The following is a 20,261-nucleotide window of genomic DNA, read 5'->3' on the forward strand; positions in this document are numbered from 1 at the left end:
ACAATGGGGGCAAGCCCAGCTACTATAGCTGTGTGAAGTTGGGCTAAATAAAATATGGGACCTAGGCATATAACTGCTTCTACCACTTTTCATTTAGATATAGTATACTATAGAACTTTGGTATTCAAGGATAAACTAAACTCCTCCCGAACAGATTGGAAGCAGAGTTACAAGACATCAGTTATAAGAAGTGCAAAAAAACCTAAGAACAAACAGAATTATTATCAGATCAAATTTTTTATTGCAAAGGAAGAAACCAGAGAGGAGATTCAATGATAGACAATTAAAAAGAATAATACAGAATCAAAGGAATATGACAGAAAAGCTATTCTTGTTTTAAAAATAAATGTAGGGTGCTCATTGAATATCAATGAAGTCTATTCATCAATATGCTCATGCTTAGATGAAGAGATAAAGAATCACTGTGAAGAGTTACAAAAGTGATAAATGAGAGCAAATGTCACTGCAGTATGATAACGGGACAAAAAATAAGAGCGATTCTTCAGTGGGGATCATGATACAACGGCAGAAATGACAGAGGCCATACATTATTTGAATCAGTCAAGAATGTCATTCTTGTCAATAACATATTTTTCCTGAAGAAAACAAAGAGTAATTGGGCATGGAAAATTAAACTAAAAGTGAAATTAACTTTGTTTGAACAAACAATAAAGAAATGTGTAGGATGTGGCAATTTACATCTATATAGATATTCTGCAAGCCACAGTATGGTGCATGGTAGAGGGTACCTTGTACTAGAGGCCGTCAGCTGTCGCCGTATTCCCGCTCGTTCTCGTAAGCGAGACTGAGCAGCGAGAATGCTGCCTGCGAGATTATCGTGTTCCGAGAGCGCGGTCTCGATAACGAGGCGACCCGACACTCTCGGCTGGCCTCCTGCAGCGCCGCCGGTCGCATGGGGCCGTTCCGAACGCGGGTCGTACTGTGTGTGGCTATCCTAGTTACAAGTGTACTAGTACGGAACATACACGTGTGAGATTTCACGGTTGTGCTGGTGTGTATGAATGCATTTTGCGAGATTTAAGACACATTTCGGTCGAACGAATCAAAACTGAGACATTCGAACAAATCAAGTCCAAGTAATTATAAAAGTAAAGCTGCCAAAATTTCCTGTAAAAGTGCTATCAGTGGTGGCATTCAGATTACTCAGAAACTGTCATGTAACGGCAACAAGGGAAATCGTGAAACGTTATGATAAAGCAAGAGATGACGACTGTAAATTATTTTCTACATGAAGATACGCTTATTGTGGGGTCTAAGCTAAGCATTAACACGAAGTCATTTCTTGCAGTATCAAGGAAAACTAGCCATCCACTTTCCTGCCTACCATAGATATTAATGCTGAATTTTGTGTGTGTGCGTTTTGTACTTACGGTTGTTTTTAAAGTGACGTCTCATTTTACAAATGTTTCCCGTTTCGTGTGTAACTGCGCAAACGCAAGATTTCCTTTCGCGGTATTAGTTTTGAAGTTTATTGCCTTTATGCTTGTGTTTATTTCTTCCTCTTTATTTAGCTATTATCCCACTGTTTCTTCACTCTTCGACGACTTAATACGGTTCATTGTATTTATTACGACCTCCGTCAGCATTAAAGACTGCCGTCAACTAGGGCAAGATTGTTAACATATTATCTGTTTTAGGGTTAATTTTGTAACGTTTGCTATCAAAGCTAATTGTGTAACTTTTGTGTTTTATTTTTATTTTGTTGTAGGCCCTTGTTCTATAAAAGATATTTCACTTTTTCAACAACGCTGTACAGGTAGAATGTTCGAGAAGGCAGGTGCTTTGGACTTATGAACAGTCTTTCGCAGGCTCTGTAGCTACATACTTGGAACGCTTGAAGGAAACGACCACCTTTCGAGGTGTTCCACTTTTCAGGTCATAGGTGCTTAATGTATTAATCACTGTACGTAGTTACCGTTTGTTGTCGTTTGATACCCTTCTGTTAACCATAACTGCCATGCAATTTTATTTTTATATGCTGTGTTTTCTGACTGAAAATATACAAATCACAGCAAGAGACATAAGAAAAACTGCAAAAAGCCGGATCCACCTGTTGCTAAAGCTGAAAGAAACTTAAGATTATGATGCTTGAACTCAACAAAGAGAAATGCGTTATGGAATGATGTTCTGAGATAACTCGTCACTTAGAAAGAAAGTACAGATTGCACAAAAGAGAGCAGTAAAAATAATATGCGATGTTCACTCACGGAAATCATGTAGGCACAATAATCTTCAAGGAGGTTGACATTTTAACTGCGCCGTCAAAATACATATATTTCCTAATGACACTCGTCATAAACAGTCCATCACAGTTTGAGAATAACAGTGATGTCCACAGGGAGGATACTAGAGGGAAAAAAGATCTTACCCATTATTAAAGCTGTCAGTGGCCCAGAAAGGAGTTCAATATGTAGCAAAAAATATCTCTGATTACTTGCCCAATAACATAAAATGTCTGGCAGGTAGCAAAGTAAGTTTAAATCGAACTTAAAAATTAAAATGTCTAGCAGGTAGCAAAGTGAGTTTTAAATGGAACTTAAAAATCACTTCTCCTGGACAACTCCTTCTGTTCCATTGATGAATGTCTATTGAAAAGGCGGTAGCCAGAGAAAAAAAGACGCTCTTTCCACATCATTTCCATAAAAGAATCATTCAAATGATCTATCGAACATTTAACTAACTGACCAACCAAAGACTGTTGTACTGGCAGTACACTAGCACCCAAAAGAAAAACGATTTAAAGCAGCAGCTGAGGATGTGATCCACCTGCTAAACAGTACGTTGAAATAAATCTGTTATTTAGTGAAGAAGTAGCGTCTTATACACACCCAATTTCTTCTACTCAAGCGATGTAAACGATCGTAGTACACAATAATAAATTCATTTAATTAAAAGAAATTGTTGCCGTTATGTAGACAAGAGTGACACCACCAGCAGTCGACCAATGGTGTAAACGCCCAGAAGATGACCCCTACGTTGGGTTGAAACCGGTTGGCGGTATTATAACAATAATAAATGCGATTAAGACTGTTCTTGAATTATTAATTAAAAGAAAGTTTACACATTCAAAACGAATAATGTACAATATAGTCTCGCAAATTAATCTGAAAACTTAATTCAGCAGTTCCATTTCTGAAGATATTGTACTGCAGTTGAGTCTGTTCTCCTGTTAGTACCATAATTATACAACAGTTTACATTACTTAGTATGAAGTATGTAATATTCACTGCATAACTGTGCAGTCATTACTTATCACTTCTCAATATTATATTTGATTACGTACACACCTCAGAAAACCAGTTGCCGATGCCTTTGCTTCTGTGCTTCAAATTTAGCTTATTTGGTTCTCTTATTGTTATGGATGATGAGAATATCAATAACGCGATCAGAGTCTAGACAACTTCTTTTCTGGGTCAGTACCATCCCTGCCTTACTAAAATTTCTTTCACTCGAGGCACTACTGGCAGGTATACAGAAAACCTCTTTGCTGAGTTTCGACGGGACACACGAATTTGTTTTCCACCAAGAAAGAAGGTCTGTGAACTCATCGTTTGGACTATCCATGTTCATATATTTCTCAACTTCATCTTTCGATTTTGAGGTGGATGTTCGCCAATTTTGAAAATTTTTTGTGGGAGAAGGCATGACATCTTTGGTTGCGTTTGTATCAACAACGTTATTTAACATTTTACGCATACCTTGATGAATTTTTTCTCTTCTTTCTTCGGGAAAAACTAATAGTTCCTTGAAACAGGGATGCAAGAACGTTGCCACGTAATGAATGTCATGTAGTTCATTTAGAACTTTCTGTTTTATAAACAGTTCTGCCCTTTCCTTTAGCTTAGACATTGTCACATAGTCGGATCCAGTTTCGCAGACACCTATCAGTTTCAAAATCCACGGCACTACAAATGGTAGTGTTGGCTCATTGTCGCCTTCCAAATCGTCCATGGCCTCTTTGAAAACCTTCAGAAATTGAATAACGCTTTCCACAGTCGCATTCTGATACGACGTCATCATCTCGTGTTTGTTTGAATCACGCAAAACGGTCTCTATTTGGTCTTTCTGTGAATGGAATGAGTCTAACATCATGTTCACACTGTTCCACCTGGTTTCTACATCATGGTGTAAGGTTTTATCTAATCTCGCGACTAAGCCAGATTGTTTTATAAAGCCTACTACTTTACGTACAGCCAGGATGGAGTCATACACTGCAGGAATCTCATCCATTAAGAAACCTTCATTGGCTATGTGCCTCAGTGCTGTATTAATACAGTGCATCACACATGCGAGTCGTTTGTGTGCTTCTAGTGCTTTCTTGATGTTAGCTCCCTTATCTGTAACGAAAGCAAACCGTCTTAGTACCGAGGACGTTATCTGCAACTCTGCCATTTGTTCATATATTTCCGTAATGATACGTTCACCAGTCTTGGCAACATCAGGAAACCTCGTAGTTAAGAGTACACTGTTTTTTTAGTTTCCATTTGTCCGTCGACTCATCAGTATAGCTGGACGTGATAGTCAGGTAATGGGTCTTACGATAACTGTCTTTCTACAGATCGCACGTCATTGAACACTGGTTTTTACCAATTGCGTCTTTCACTATTGGAATAAGTTTACTCCTGACATGATCAGCCAATTCCTTAATATGTCGTGCTACAGTCCTTGGGGAAGGTAGCACGTCTTGGGCGGTTATCAAATGGTCGGAGGTCTGTTGCACACATTAAAACACATTTGTCCCTAGTAAATGTTTTATCAGCAATGGCAGCTGCAGCGCTTGACAAGTGTCGATTATCCTTACATTTATGTTTGTTCATTCCAGTTGTGCTTCCTTTGTAAGCAAGCAATGCTCCACAATTTCCATTTTGGCACTGAAAGTAACCAACTGGAAGACGTATCTCTCTCAACAACCACCTGAAACAGTCGTAATAAACACCTTCATGTATGTTTCACGAAGACAATTTTTCTTTTCGTTTACGGACACAACAAATGTATCAATTCATTAAAAAATGCTACACAAACGAAGCTATTCGATTAATCAATTCTGTAATTATTTAGTAATAACTGAAGGGCTTACCTTAAATTTTTCCCAACTGGAACTGCCACTCCTTACTTCCACTTTATTTATCAGAATGTACGTCCCATCACCAAGTTTCTTCAACAGAACATCTTTTGTGATGGTAGTCATTGCGCTGGTCCCGGTTCCGGAACCACTCATGCTGAGTTTAGTCCCGTGACAGTTTACTGCCTACCGCTACGTTACGATAATGCGAGTCTCTCGGTCAGCTCGCGCTCTCGCAGTCTCGTTCCGGCACCCGTCCTGTTCGACATTCCTCGTCTCAGCTCAGTTCCGCAGCGTGACGTCAGTCATCCCCACCTCACGCGCCTGTACCAGCGATAATGAGCCGCGTACTCAGCGAGAAGCGAGCGAGACTGAGCAGCGTTTTGACGTGCTCTACCTTGTACCACCACTACTAGTCATTTCCTTTCCTGTTCCACTCACAAATGGAGCGAGGAAAAAATGGCTATCTATATGCCTCTGTATGGACCCTAATTTCCCTTATCTTATCCTTGTTGTCCTTACACAAGATGTACATTGGCAACAGCAGAATTGTCACACAGTCGGCTTAAAATGCTGGTTGTCTAATTTTTTTCAACAGTGTTTCATGGAAAGAATTTCATTTCCCCTTCAGGGATTCCCATTCAAGATCCTGAAGCATCTCCATAATACTTGCTTGTAGATTGAACCCACTGGTAAAAAATGTGCCAGCACACCTCTGAACTGCTATTATATCTTCCTTTAAACTGATGCAGTGCAGTTTCCAACCACTCAAGTAGTACTCAAGAAAGGGCCCCATTAGCGTTCTATACACAGTCTTCTTTATAGAATAGATACATTTCCCTAAAGTTATGTTTCCCTAAAACTTCCCCAATAAACAAAAGTTGAGCATTTGCCATCCCTGCTACCACCTTAGGTGCTCATTCCATTTCATATTACTTTGCAACATTATGCCTACATATTTAATCAATGTGACTGTACAAGCAGCATATCAATAACGAACATTACAGGATTTTTTCCTACTCATCAGCATTAACTTACACTTTTCTGCATTTGGAGCAAGCTGCCACTCATAACAGCAACTAGAAATTCAAAGTCATCTTGTATTCTTCCACAATCACTAAACTATGACACCTTGCTGGACACCACAGCATCATCAGCTAGCAGCCACAGATTGCTGCTCATCCTGACCATCAGATCATTTATATATACAGAGAACAAGAGTGGTCATATCACCCTCCCCTGGGGAATTCCTGATGATACCCTTGCCATCAAGGGCATCTTAATGGGTTCTATTACTTCAGAACTCTTTGAGTCACTCATGTATCTGGGAAGCTAATCCACATGCTTGGACCTTTGTAACAGTTTGCTATGCAGCACCATGTTGAACGCTTTCTGGAGACAAACTACCTGTTGGCTTCTGTCTCGGGTTCTTCAACTGACATTCTTCTGATGATTTTTCTGCTGTTTCACCAGTATGAGTGGATGGTATTGTCAAAGTTTCACTCCCCCCCACCCCATTGCAGTTGGTGACCTGAAGCCAAGCTCGTCACTGCAAACTATATGTACATGTCGCACCAGTGCGTAAGGGCTCCTCCGCAGTCATTTCTCGTACAGTGCTCTTGCTACTTGTGACAGTCATTCACTGCAGCACGGGAAGCCAGGATCCATTTACCTTGAGGCCTTCTTCTTTCTTGTTGAAGCTATTCTCTTGTTCATGTATAGCTTCTCTTGACAAGTAGGTGTGATAGTTCTTTTCTACAGCCAGAACATCTTCATCATCAAATTTTACTACATGGTCGGTCTCACACAGTGCATGCTCTGCCACAGCCAATTTCTCCACCTGCCCCAACCTTTCCGAAAATCTGGGAAAATGCTGTCTGCCTGTTGCCTTTCATCCATGGTTTGCAAGATATGCAAGAAAAGGCCAAGCTGAGTTTTACACTTGAGATGCTTTATAGATCTGTGCTGCTTTGTGGACAAAATCTGTCCCATCTCAAGGAAATTTATTGTAGTCATACTCAGAATATGCTGAAGAATACTCAGCAAACTTATGTTAAGGGTATTACTATGTAATTTTATGGCTCTGTTCTTTTACCCTTAATATACACAGGAATAACCAGCACTTTTCCCTGGTTGTTTGGGACTTAGTAGTAAGTGAGAGTTGTGTGATAAATACAAGCTAAGTAAAGGTTCAATGCCATAGAGTACTTTTTGTAAAACCGAACTGGCTCCCCTCTGGACTGGTATTTGTTTGTTTTTACCTCCTTCAATTTCTCCTCTATGCCAGGAATGCCCATTACATATGAGAGTCTGTGCAGCACCCAAACAATGTTATGTTTGTTTGATCCACCTGTGTAAACAATTTCTTAAATATGAAATTTAAAGCTTCAGCTTTCATTTTGCTGCCTTCTGTGGTTATACATGATGAAAATCTGTGTTTACCTTTTACCTACATCTACATCTACATGTACGTGATTACTCTACTATTCATAATAAAGTGCCTGGCAGAGGGTTCAATGAACAACCTTCAAGCTGTCTCTCTACCATTTCACTCTCGAACAGCGTGAGGGAAAAACAAGCACTTACATTTTTCTGTGTGAGCCCTGATTTCTCTTATTTTGTCGTGATGATCATTTCTTCCTATGTAGGTGGGTGCCAACAGAATGTTTTTGCAATCAGAGGAGAAAACTGGTGATTGAAATTTCATGAGAAGATCCCGTCACAACAAAAAACACCTTTGTTTTAATGATCACCACTCCAATTCATGTATCATGTCTGTGTTTACGATAATACAAAACAAACTGCCCTTCTTGTACTTTTTTGATGTCATCCATCAAGCCCACCTGATGCGGATCCCACACTGCACAGCAGTACTCCAGAATAGGGTGGACAAGCATGGTGTAAGCAGTCTCTTTAGTAGACCTGTTGCACCTTCTAAGTGTTCTGCCAGTGAATTGCAGTCTTTGGTTTGCTCTAGCCACAACATTATCTATGTGATCATTCCAATTTATGTTATTTATAATTGTAATCCCTAAGTATTTAGTTGAATTTACAGCCTTCAGATTTGTGTGACTTATCACATAATCGAAATTTTGTGGAGTTCTTTTAGTACTCATGCAAATAACTTCACACTTTTCTTTATTCAGGGTCAATTGCCACTTTTTGCACCATACAGATATATTATCTAAATCATTTTGCAATTCATTTTGGTACCTGATGACTATGCAAGACAGTAAATGACAGCATCATCTGCAAACAGTCTAAGATGGCCACTAAGATTGTCTCTTTTATCGTTAATATAGATCAGGAACAACAGAGGGCCTACAACATGTCCTTGGGGAACGCTGGATATTACTTCTATTTTATTCAATGACTTTCTGTCTATTACTATGAACTGTGACCTTTCTGACAGAAATCATAAATCCAGTCACACAACTGAGGTGATATTCCATAGGCACGCAGTTTGGTTAGAAGACACTTGTGAGGAACATTGTTGAAAGCCTTCTGGAAATCTAAAAATATGGAATCAATTTGACATCCCCTGTCAATAGCACTCATTATTTCGTGAGTGTAAAGAGCTAATTGTGTTTCACAAGAATGATATTTTCTGAATCCATGCTTACGATGTATCAATAAATCATTTTCTTTGAGATACTTCATAATGTTTGAATACAATATATGTTCCAAAACCCTACTGCAAATTGACGTTAGTGATATGGGCCTGTAATTCAACAGATTATTCCTACTTCTCTTTTTGGGTATTGGTGTGACTTGAACATTTTCCAGTCTTTAGGTACAGATCTTTCTGTGAGCGAGCAGTTGTATATAATTGCTAAATATGGAGCTATTGTCTCAGCATACTCTGAGAGGAACCTGACTGGTATACGATCTGGACAAGAAGCCTTGGATTTATTAATTGATTTAAGCTGCTTTGCAACACCGAGGATATCTACTTCTATGTTTCTCATCTTGGCAGTTGCTCTTGATTGGAATTCAGGAATATTTACTTTGTCTTCTTTGGTGAAGGAGATTCGGAAAACCATGTTTACGAACTCTGCTTTAGTGGCACTGTCATCAGTGGCTTCAGCATTGTTATCACTCAGTGAAGATATTGATTGTGTTTTGCCACTGGTGTGCTTTATATGGCCATAGTCTCTTTGGGTTTCCTGCCAGATTTCAAGACAGAGTTTCATTATGGAAATCATTAAAAGCATCTCACATTGAAGTATGTGCCATATTTTGAACTTCTGTAAAACTTTGCCAGTCTTGGGGATTTTGCATTCCTTTAAATTTGACATTCTTTTTCTTGCTGCTTCTGCAACAGCAATCTGGCCCATTTTGTGTACCATGGGGGATCAGTACCATCACTTATTAATTTATGTGGTATATATCTCTCAATTGCTGTCGATACTATCTCTTTGAAATCATTCCACTACTTTCCTACGATTACATGATCAGATCGGAAGGAGTGAAGACTGTCTGTAAAATGGCATTAAGAGCATTTTTATCAGCTTTTTTAAATAGATATACTTTGCGTTTCCTTTTGATGGTTGTGGGTGTTACGGCATTCAACCTAGCAGCAACTCCCTTGTGGTCACTAATCCCTGTATTCATCATGGTGCTTGGTATTTGTCCAGGATTATTTGTTGCTAAGAGGTCAAGTATGCTTTTGCAACCATTTGCGCTTCGAGTGGGGTCATGAACTACTTGTTCAAAATAATTTTCTGAGAAAGCATTCAGTACAATTTTGGATGACATTTTATGCCTGCTGCCAGCTTTAAATGTATAATTATTCCAGCATATCGAGGGTAGATTGAAGTCTCTGTGTGAGTGGGGTACCTATTTCAAATGAGACTCAAGTTTTCTTTGAACTGTCCAGCAGCTATATCTTCTGAGTCGGGGTTGATAAAATGATCCAATTAATAGTTTAGTCTGATTGTCAAGTATAACCTCTATTTTGCAGGAACTATCTACTTTAATTTCACGACAAGGCAAACTTCTTCTGACAGCAATAAATACTCCACCACCAATTGTATTTAATCTATTCTTTCTGAACACTGTTAGATCTTTTGAAAAAAATTGTGGCTGAACTTATTTCTGCTTTAGCCAGCTTTCTGTACCTATAAATATTTGAGCTCCAGTGCTTTCTATTAGGGCTTGGAGCTCTGGTCCTTTCCCAACACAGCTATGAAAATTTACAATTACAATACCAATTGTTTCCACAACTAACTTACTGTGTTTTACCTGTCCCCTTTTAGATGGACACCCTTTCTGTGGTTCCCTGAGATCCTCTAACCTAAAAAACCACCCATTCCCTTCCACACAGCCCCCACTACCCGTGTAGCTGCTCCCTGCATGTAGTGGACTCCTGGCATATTAAGCAGAACCTGGAAACCCACCACCCGATGGCACAAGTCAAGGAATCTGCAGCCTACACGGTCACAGAAATGCCTGAACCTCTAATTTCGACCCTCCATTTGGCTCTGCACCAAAGGGCCACATTTGGCTCTATTGGTGATGCTGCAGGTGGTGAGCTCTGCTTTAATATTGCTAGCAAGACTGGCAGTCTTTACCACTTCCGCTAACCACATGACACCAAAGAATCTCCTCCGATCCAAAGTGACACACGTCATTGTTACTGAAATGGGCCACCACCTGCAGTTGGCTGCACCCTGTACTCTTCGTGGCTTCTGGAAGCACCCTTTCCACATCCAGAATGACTCCCTGGTATGCACACGGAGTGTACATTGGCTTCCTTCCCCTCCTTGGCAACCATGTTCCTAAGGGGCCCCATTACGCGCCTGATGTTGGAGCTTTCAACTACCAGCAGAGCCACCCTCTGTGATTGCCCACACCTTGTGGGCTGAGAAGCTTCCACTGGAACAGGGTGGACAACTGCGTCCAGCTCAGAGACATCGTCATCCACATATAATGCTCGAAATCTGTTCGTCAAACAAACCGGGGAGGCCCTACGATCAGCCCCTAAGGAAGTTTTTTGCTGCCTGCCAGACTTTTGAATGATCTTGCACTCAACCATGGGTGTGGGGTCAACCTCAGTGCAGGCAGTACCTGGGGTGGCCACAGCAGTGGACTGATCGGGGGACACATGGGACATGCTTGACGTTCCTTTCATCCCCACGTCCAGCCCCCACTGTGGTGCCCCTTCACTGCAGCCTCAAGCTGTGTGACGGAAGCCAACACAGCCTGGAGCTCTGAGCAAAGGGTCACCAACTCAGGTTGCATCTGTACAGAGCAATCACAGTTCCTATCCGTTACTGCAGTTGCTCCTGTTTGAAGCTCGTAAAAATATAAAAATATGTAACAAATGAACAGGGTACTTGGCTTATTAGCAGCAGGAATTCGAGCTGCTCTCTCACTAACAGTCTAAATGACACTGAGCTACACTAATCAAAACAAACAAAAGCCTATATGATACGAGGGTTGATAACAACGGTGATACTGTACGCTACGCTGTTATTAAAATAAAAGCTTGTGCCTAGTAAGCACTCGAACACACAAGAAATTACAAAAATAATGTAGTAACTACACAGGTATCTGTATTATAAGTTGCTTTAAGCTGTTGGAAGCTCATAAAAATATATAACAAATGAATGGTGTACTCGCATTATTAGCAGCAGGAACACGAGGTGCTCTGTCTCTGACGGTCAGTCCGACACTGCTGTCCCTCATGTCAAATGCGTACCTATAGTAGTTTCTAAAAATTTTGTGTTGCTTACTTCATTAAGTGCCTCACTATTAATTTATCAACTGAAATAATGAATTTTTGAGAATATATAATGTAATTGCATTTGTAAACAATCTACTCACCAAGTGGTGGCAGGAGAACAAACATAAAAAAGGAATTGGAATTTGCAAGCTATTTGAACCAGTGATGCCTTCTTCTGGCAGAAGAGTTGAAGGGGAAGGAAGAGGGGTGAAGGAAAAGGTCTTATGAGGTTTAGGAAATGGGGAGAGTTCAGAAAAGTCACCCAGAATCATGGGTCAGCAAAGACGTACCGGACAGGATGAGAAAGAAAGATTGATTGTTGGATGCTGCACTGGATGAGATTTGAAAACCTGAGAGCTTAACTTACAAGTTAGTAAGAGCAGGAAGTTAAGTGCATTGCATATGGTAGAGGTGGGGACAGGACAAAGTAGAAGATATAGAAAGATATTGAAAACTAAAATGGATTCAAAAAAGGAATAGTTACTGAGAAGAATGCTAACATGGGAGAAGTTAATGTAAGTTAAAGCCAGGTGGGTGATAAGAAGCAGGAACATGTTGTAAAGCCAGTTCTCACTTGTGGAGCTCTGAAAAACTGGTGTCTGAGGAAGAATCCAGATGGCATGTGTGGTGAAACAGCCACCGAGAATGTATGTTGCCAGTATATTCTCTCTGCCTATGCCCTTTTATCCCAAAACATAACTTGGTAAACAGTGTTTACGTAATAGCTGGTATATGACGTGTCAACTCACCAGTGGCTCTCCCTCTGACAGTATATGTTTTGCTACTTACAGGGCTAGTATAGGCAGTGGTACGGCAAGTCTTATAGTGGAGATGGTTATGGGGATAGATGCCATAGGTAGGGAAATGAGTGCAGAAGGAGCATAGGGTCTGACAAGGATATTGTGGAGATTGGGTGGGCAACAAAAAGCTATTCTAGGTGTGGTGGACAAAATGTCAAACAGAATGGAACTCATTTTAGGAAGTCATAGCTTTGTTGAAGTAGCTGATTAATGCTATCAAGACCTGGATGATAGTGAGTGACAAGAAGTGTACTCATAAGTTGTCTTTTGGAGGGATCAGCATTTCCAGCATTGGATGTAATAATAATAATGTAGTGTGACGAGGGCCTCCCGTCGGGTAGACCACTCACCTGGTGCAAGTCTTTCAATTTGACGCCACTTCAGCAACTTGTGCGTTGATGGGGATGAAATGATGATGATTAGGACAACACAACACCCAGTCCCTGAGCAGAGAAAATCTTCGACCCAGCCGGGAATCAAACTCGTGCCCTTAGGATTGACAGTCCGTCGTGGTGACCAATCAGCTACTGGAGGCGGACAGCATTGGATGTGATGGCCCAGGAAATCTGCTTTTGAACTAGACTGGTGAGGTAATTAAATCCAGTGAAGGTTGCAAAAGTTTGAAAATTTCAGTACCTTTTTATATGTGTGCTCTCCTGTCACCATGTGGTGAGTAGATTTTTTTCTGTCCAATTACATTATTTATTCACTATTTAATTTGGTATTTACATTATACATTTCACACTGTTTGGTTGGAACACTGAAAAAATTGTTTTAGATTGATTTATAAAGAGATTGTTTTGTACTAGGTATTTATTGCAGTTTCTATATTTAGGAGTGCTCCCTCTTCAAGCTCCTCCTTTGTCTCAGCAAGTGTCATTGGCATAAATTATATGTTTCTGTTTAACATGTTTTAGGAAGTCATTTAAATAGAGAATAAACTGTATTGGCTTGGGCATCGAACCCTGCAGCACACCATTATCTAGCAGTATGTGACTCAGATATGTAATTCATTATTTTTCCATCAATAGTATGTCTGATTTCTTTGCATTGTTTCTGTGCAAAATGTGCATTTTGATTATTGCGTAGGATTTCCTTCAGGTCCACTACCGCTGGATCTTCTCCATTTACCTAGAGTGATGTACATAGTCAAATGCTTTTGATAGGTCCATGGCGACCCCATAAGCCTTCTGCTGCCTGTCAAGTGAACTCAGAATATGTTCAACTAAAGTGTTGATGCTGTTAGTGTTCATTATCCTTCTCCAAAACCATGTTGTGGTGAGTTGCAATTAATTCTTGAGTCTTGTTAAAACTATTACAGTGATCACTAGCAAATTCACATGAGTTTCCTTGCTCAGTCAAGCTGCTCACAGATAATAAATATATCTTCAATTCTGGAGCACACACAACAGTTTTCACTCTTATCACAGTGAGTCTTTCCAAGTACTATTGTTAAATCAACTTCTCCAGCCCACAACATTGGAATTTCAGAATGGTTAGCTGCCACAAGATTGTGCATACTAACATTGTCTACTGTATCCTTTATACAGTTTTTATTTGCATGAGATGGCACACTAGCACCCATATCAACTTAACTGTCACTTCCATTAAAAGAACCACTGAAAAATGCTGCACTGAAGGCACTTGAGGTTCTGTTTTGTCCAAGTAAGGGCACTTACTTCAAAAATGTCCTGGCTTTTTGGTCTTATAGTAAATAAAAATTGGATGACGAATGTAGTGAACCATGTTAGCATGCATAAATCTGTGGCAGTGAATCAGACTGAAATTCCAGTGTTGTGCTCTGGAGAAATTGATTTACCAGTGTCATATGTGAATATTGTTGGTAAACTACTTCTATTAAGAAGACTGGTAAACACATTACTGTACACTTTATCAGACCACTTCAAGGGGGAAAAACACCATTATACTGCACTGACATGACATACAGTATGATGAACATAACATGATGCAGTAGCAGGTATACACTGACAAGCAGACAAATGGTCAAATGGACATGTACTGAGGATGAGCAAAGCAAAGACCCTGGGACATAAAGGCAAAGATGTACAAAGATCATGGCTCACATGAGTTCACAGGTGTTCATTTGAGTGCTTTTAATTTAACAAATACTTCAACAATTTACTGTTAGAATTATGACAATTGAAGTGTCTTTACTTTGTACATGGTCTGATTTTGCTCTCTGCGTGTCCACTGATGAGCACTCCTCAGAGGACCTCAAACTGCTGCCTAGCCTAAAAAACCTAAATGTGAACCCTCAAGTACTTTATCTAAGTAGTTTCCTCTGTGTAGTGCACCCTGACCTATCAAGGGAGTCATACAGTTTTCCACCCCATAATGCAGTTCTTGAGAAATCTACAGCCAAGACCATCACAGAATTGATGGGCCCTTTGGTTGAGGCCATTTACTCAGCTCCAAACCAACGGACTTTGATCTACTGTGGATGCAATGCTGCAAATAATGAGCTCTGTTTGCATCCCATGAATGAAGTCAGCAGTCTTCACCATTTCTACCAACTGCCCACACAGGCTATGGATGACCTCAGAACCCAAGTGACAGGAGCCATTGGTACTGACACAAGACCAACTTGCAAACGGCTGCACCCTGCACCGTCAATAACTGTGCCTCCTCCACATCTTGCTTGTGGAACTTCAACAGATATACCAAGCATACAATGGACTTCTTTCCAGGCTTGGATACTATTTACCTAATAAACCGTAAACTACTTCAGAATTTTGAGTGATTGGAAACTTGTAGGATGCAGAGCAAAACCAGATATTAAACCAAAAAAAGGTATTATCAGGCAGAAAGTCAGACATATAAATTACAAAACTTTGTTAAAAACTAGGTAGATATGCAAGATTGAAGTAAGCAACATGTTAAGGATCTCAGAAAATGAAGATGATACTTATATAGACAAAGGTGAAGTTATTTAATAAAAGTATTTTGGCAAACAACAAAATATATTGGAAGTTTGAAGATGATAAATTAAATAAGTCTTTGAATAGAACAAAGCCATTACTTAAGAGAACATGAGAGTCTCAGTCAAACAGTGATAGGAACAGGGAAGACTATACTGAATTAAAGAAAACTATTCATAAATGTGTACAAGAGAAAGTGAGATGATATAAATAAAATGTGGTTAGAAACATGACTAAAACAGTAACAAGTGTATATAAGACAAAAACTAAATGTGTGCTGTGTGAACATCACATTTCAGCAGATAGCAGATGGCTCAGTAACAATGAGGAGAAATCTGTACAAGCCTTTGAAAATTTATTTTAATATTTTGTAATAAAAGAGGTTAATAAAAAATACAAGCAAAACGTTTTTCTCCATGGATTCCAAATGAAAATTAAAATGATCTACTAACCATTCCTGTTACAAGTTATTTATCAGCAACACTGTAATAATGTGGATTGTAAAGAGCCTACTGTTCATACTGCACCTAGAAACGCCTATCAATGGCCACAAGAGGGTGTGCTAATGTAAAGATTTTTCATAAAATAAATAAACATCAGCTATTCTGCATATTGTTCTTCTTTCAATTGTATAAACATCAGCTATTTTGTATATTGTTCTTCTTCAAATTGTATTATATTCAAATAATTTGTATCTATGAATGGAGTATAGTGGATTAATTATGTTTATAGTTAAAACAGTTCACAGAAGCAGTTGGTAACTGTCACATCTTTGTTAATGTATACATTGGTTCATTGGTTCATTTCACATCTCTGAAGGTGCTTCTTTACAATAGGGTCTACATAATGTAATGTATTCAGTTACTGGGAGTGAGAAGATGAAGTAAAATATCAGAAGTAACAATAAGTGTTCTTTGTTAATTTCTAAATAATTCTTTTATCCACCTTTCATTTTTACTACTGCCCTCTTTCTCTTTCTAAAGGAGCTGTCTAGAAAGTTCTAAGAAACTTGCAGTTCAATATTTTTTTTTTCTTCCATCTCTTTCAGCCCCCTCCAGTTTTTCTTTTTTCAACAGTAATTAATTATCAAGTGATGTTAATTACCATATTGAGGTAGCATACATGAATTTATAGCTTGTGTACATGTATGTTTTAAATGACTAAGATGAAATAACATGACATTGGTCCTTAAATTCCAGATGGCCCTTACTTCACCTACACACGGAAAGAACCTGTTGGTGTGGTTGGCCAAATAATACCGTGGAATGCTCCAGTGCTGATGGCTGCATGGAAGTTAGCTCCTGCTTTTGCCACAGGTTGTACTGTAGTGCTGAAGCCTGCTGAAGACACACCTCTCTGTGCGTTATATATTGCAGCCCTGTGCAAAGAAGTATGTATCTCCATTTCTTTAAAACCTCCTTTCACCACATAAAAGAAATAGAAAATCCAGGATGGAATGTTACAATATTATGAAAAGGCTAGTTGCTACTCACCATATAGTATAAATGCTGAGTCGCAGATAGACACAAAAAATGATGGCAGGGTAGGGCTGGGGAAGAGTAAAGTGCTGCTTGTGGGAGCATACAGGGACAAGGTGGAGAGACAGTTGGGCAGCTAGGTGCGGTTAGGAGGTTAGCAGAAAAAGAGAGAAGCAAACAGACTGTGAGTGTATTGGTGGAATAGAGGGCTGTCTAGTGCTGGAGTGGGAACAGGGAAGGGGCTAAGTGGGTAAGGACAATGAATAATGAATGATGAGGCCAAGAGGGTTATAGGAACATAGAATATATCACTGGAAGAGTTCAGAAAAACGGGTGCTGGTGGGAGGGATCCAGATGGCACAGGCTGTGAAATGGTCATTGTAGTGAAGAATGTCATGTTGGGCAGTGTGCTCAGCAACATGGTGGTCCAGCTGTTTCTTGGCAACAGTTTGTTGGTGGACATTAATGTGGACAGAAAGCCTGTTTGCTGTCACGACCATGTAGAATGCTGTACCATGGTTGCAGATTAGCTTGTAGCTGTGAAATCAGTATGAGCTGTGAAACCAGTCATGTCACCCACAAGCTAAGCTGCAACCACTGTGCGCATTCTACACGAGCATGACAACCAAAAAGCTATCTGTCCATATGAATGGCCACTGACAAACTATGGCCAAGAAACAGCTGGTTCACCCCATTGCTGAGCATGCTACCCAACACAACATTCTTCATTTCAATGACTGCTTCACAGCCTCTTCCAGCTGGACCCTTCCTGCAGTTACCAGATTTTCTGAAATTCCCAGGTGGGAACTCTCCTTGCAATATATGCTACATTCCTGTAACCCTCTTGTCCTCAACCTTCATTAAATATTGTCCTTACCCATCTAGCCCCATCACTTTTCCCATTCTAGCACTACATAGCCCTCTATTCCGACAATGCGCTCAGTCTTCCTACTTTTCTCCTTTTCCGCTACCCTCCCCCCCTCCCCCCCTCCTGCCCGCATCTCGTGGTCGTGCGGTAGCGTTCTCGCTTCCCACGCCCGGGTTCCCGGGTTCGATTCCCGGCGGGGTCAGGGATTTTCTCTGCCTCGTGATGGCTGGGTGTTGTGTGCTGTCCTTAGGTTAGTTAGGTTTAAGTAGTTCTAAGTTCTAGGGGACTTATGACCACAGCAGTTGAGTCCCATAGTGCTCAGAGCCATCCCCCCCTCCCCCCTCACTCCCTGCCCAGTCTTCCTACTTCTCACCTTTTCCGCTACCCCCCCCCCCTCCCCCCTCACTCCAACTAACCTTATGACTGTGCGTAACTGCAGTACCCTCCCTCCACCTTTACCATCCCCCATCCCTATGCTGCTATCCCTCCCCCTCCCCACCCCAGCCTTCTCATTATCCCCACCACCCAGTTGCTTCTCCCATTATGCACTGCTGCTCTCAGTCTGGCCTCAGAAGCCAGAGATTATCATTTGTGTGTGAGTTGCATTTGTGTGTGTGTTTTGTCTGTTTCTGACGAAGACCATATTGGCCGAAAGCTCGCTTTCTGACAGTCTTTTTGTTGTGTGGCTCAGCATCTATGTTATATGGTGAGTAACAACTATCCTTTTCATAATATTGTAATATTTAAACCACATGTGAGGTGCAACAATAAAGTAATGAGACTGATTTTCTTTGCAAGACGTGGCAACCCTGCAGGCTTGCGTAGGCACAATATCTTTGACCTTGGTCTATAAGCTGCTTCTAGTCCAAGCGGCACATCGATGCAACTGCTCAGTCATGAGTTGTGCTGTAATAAGTTAACACGTGTTTGTGTCTCTTGTCACAGAAATGGAACTGCCTAGTATTGTGCAACGGTATGCTATTTCTTTTTGCGTTAAATTGGGTGAAAACACCATGACAACATACAGTAAGCTTCAGAAGACTTTTGGAGAGGAGATTATGTCAAGACCTCAATTTTTTGGTGGCATAAAATGTTTAGTGAAGGCAGAACGAATATTGAAGATGAAGACTGCAGTGGACGACTATCAATGGATGTCAACTTGGCCAGGGTGCATGAACTCGTATGATCTGATCAAAGATTATCCATGAAAATGATTGCAGAAGAACTAAACATCAGTCGAGAAATGGTTAATCTAATAATAACTGAAGATCATGGTATGAGAAATATTTGTGCAAAAATGGTCCCCAAAAATCTCACACCACAACAGCGAGAAACATGGGAAAATGTGGCAGCCAATCTGTTACAGCAAATGGAAATCAATCCAGAATTGTTGAGCCATGTTGTCACTGGTGATAAAAGTTGGTTTTTTCAGTATGATCCAGAGACAAAATGCCAATGTTCGCAATGGTGCTGAAAGGGATCACCCAGACCAAAAAAAGCATGCATGTCAAAGGCAAAAGTGAAATGCATGCTTGTGTGCTTCTTTGGTTCCAAGGGAATTGTTCATAAAGAGTGGGTGCCTCCTGGATGAACAGTTAACCATTACTACAAAGAAATTTTAGAAAGACTTTGTAAAAGAGTTTTTCGTGTGTGTGCCAACATTGCTGATAATTGGATTCTGCATCACGATAAAGTGCCATCCCATAGTGCTCTGTCAGAACAGCAATTTTTAACCCCAAAACAAATTTCAGTATTACCACAGCCAACTTATTCACCAGATATTGCTCTGTGCAACTTTTTTCTATTTCCAAGAGTCAAAACAGCAGTCAAGGGACACCATATTTCTTGGAGGATATTACAGAAGATGAGTTCCAGAAATGTTATCATCAACTGCATAAGCACTGGAAAAAGTGTGTGCAATCAGAAGGGAACTACTCTGAAGGAGACAACACTAAACTTGACTAAAATGGTAAGCAACATTTTTTCCATGTCAGTCTCATTACTTTATTGTCACACCTCGTATACTATTTTATCAGTTGTATCCTGACATTACTGGTACATGTAGTTGTAGTAAAAGTAATGTCAGCTGTGATGTAGAATTGAAATGTGGCACCTACCTTTGCAGTGAGATGCACATGTTTCACAACCAGAATGAGCAATTCTTCCTGGGCCATGGCTCTTTTAACTACTTTAGACCTTAGTTCACTTATATATCAACTTGCTATTTTAGATGGTAAAAGACCAACAGTGGTACAATGCCCTTGTTAGAAAGCTATTACAGAAGCAAAGAGAGCTTCAACACAGATTTAACCAAAGTCTGTGTAGATAGAAGCAAAAACTGAACAAAGCCATAATTAGCATAAGGA

The 20,261-nt window shown here is 40.2% G+C and overlaps 1 protein-coding gene across 1 annotated transcript in view; it reads left to right on the top strand.

The window, feature by feature from the left end:
• Positions 1-20,261, top strand: part of LOC126259370 (aldehyde dehydrogenase 1A1-like) — a 107,940-nt gene that overhangs the window by 34,967 nt on the left and 52,712 nt on the right. The window contains exon 5 of the mRNA XM_049956110.1: positions 16,749-16,939. Within this exon, the coding sequence (XP_049812067.1) occupies positions 16,749-16,939 (191 nt within the window). The remainder of the gene's footprint in view (positions 1-16,748; positions 16,940-20,261) is intronic.

This window comes from Schistocerca nitens, chromosome 5 (genome assembly GCF_023898315.1).
Source record: "Schistocerca nitens isolate TAMUIC-IGC-003100 chromosome 5, iqSchNite1.1, whole genome shotgun sequence".
NCBI classification, from domain to species: Eukaryota; Metazoa; Arthropoda; class Insecta; order Orthoptera; family Acrididae; genus Schistocerca; species Schistocerca nitens.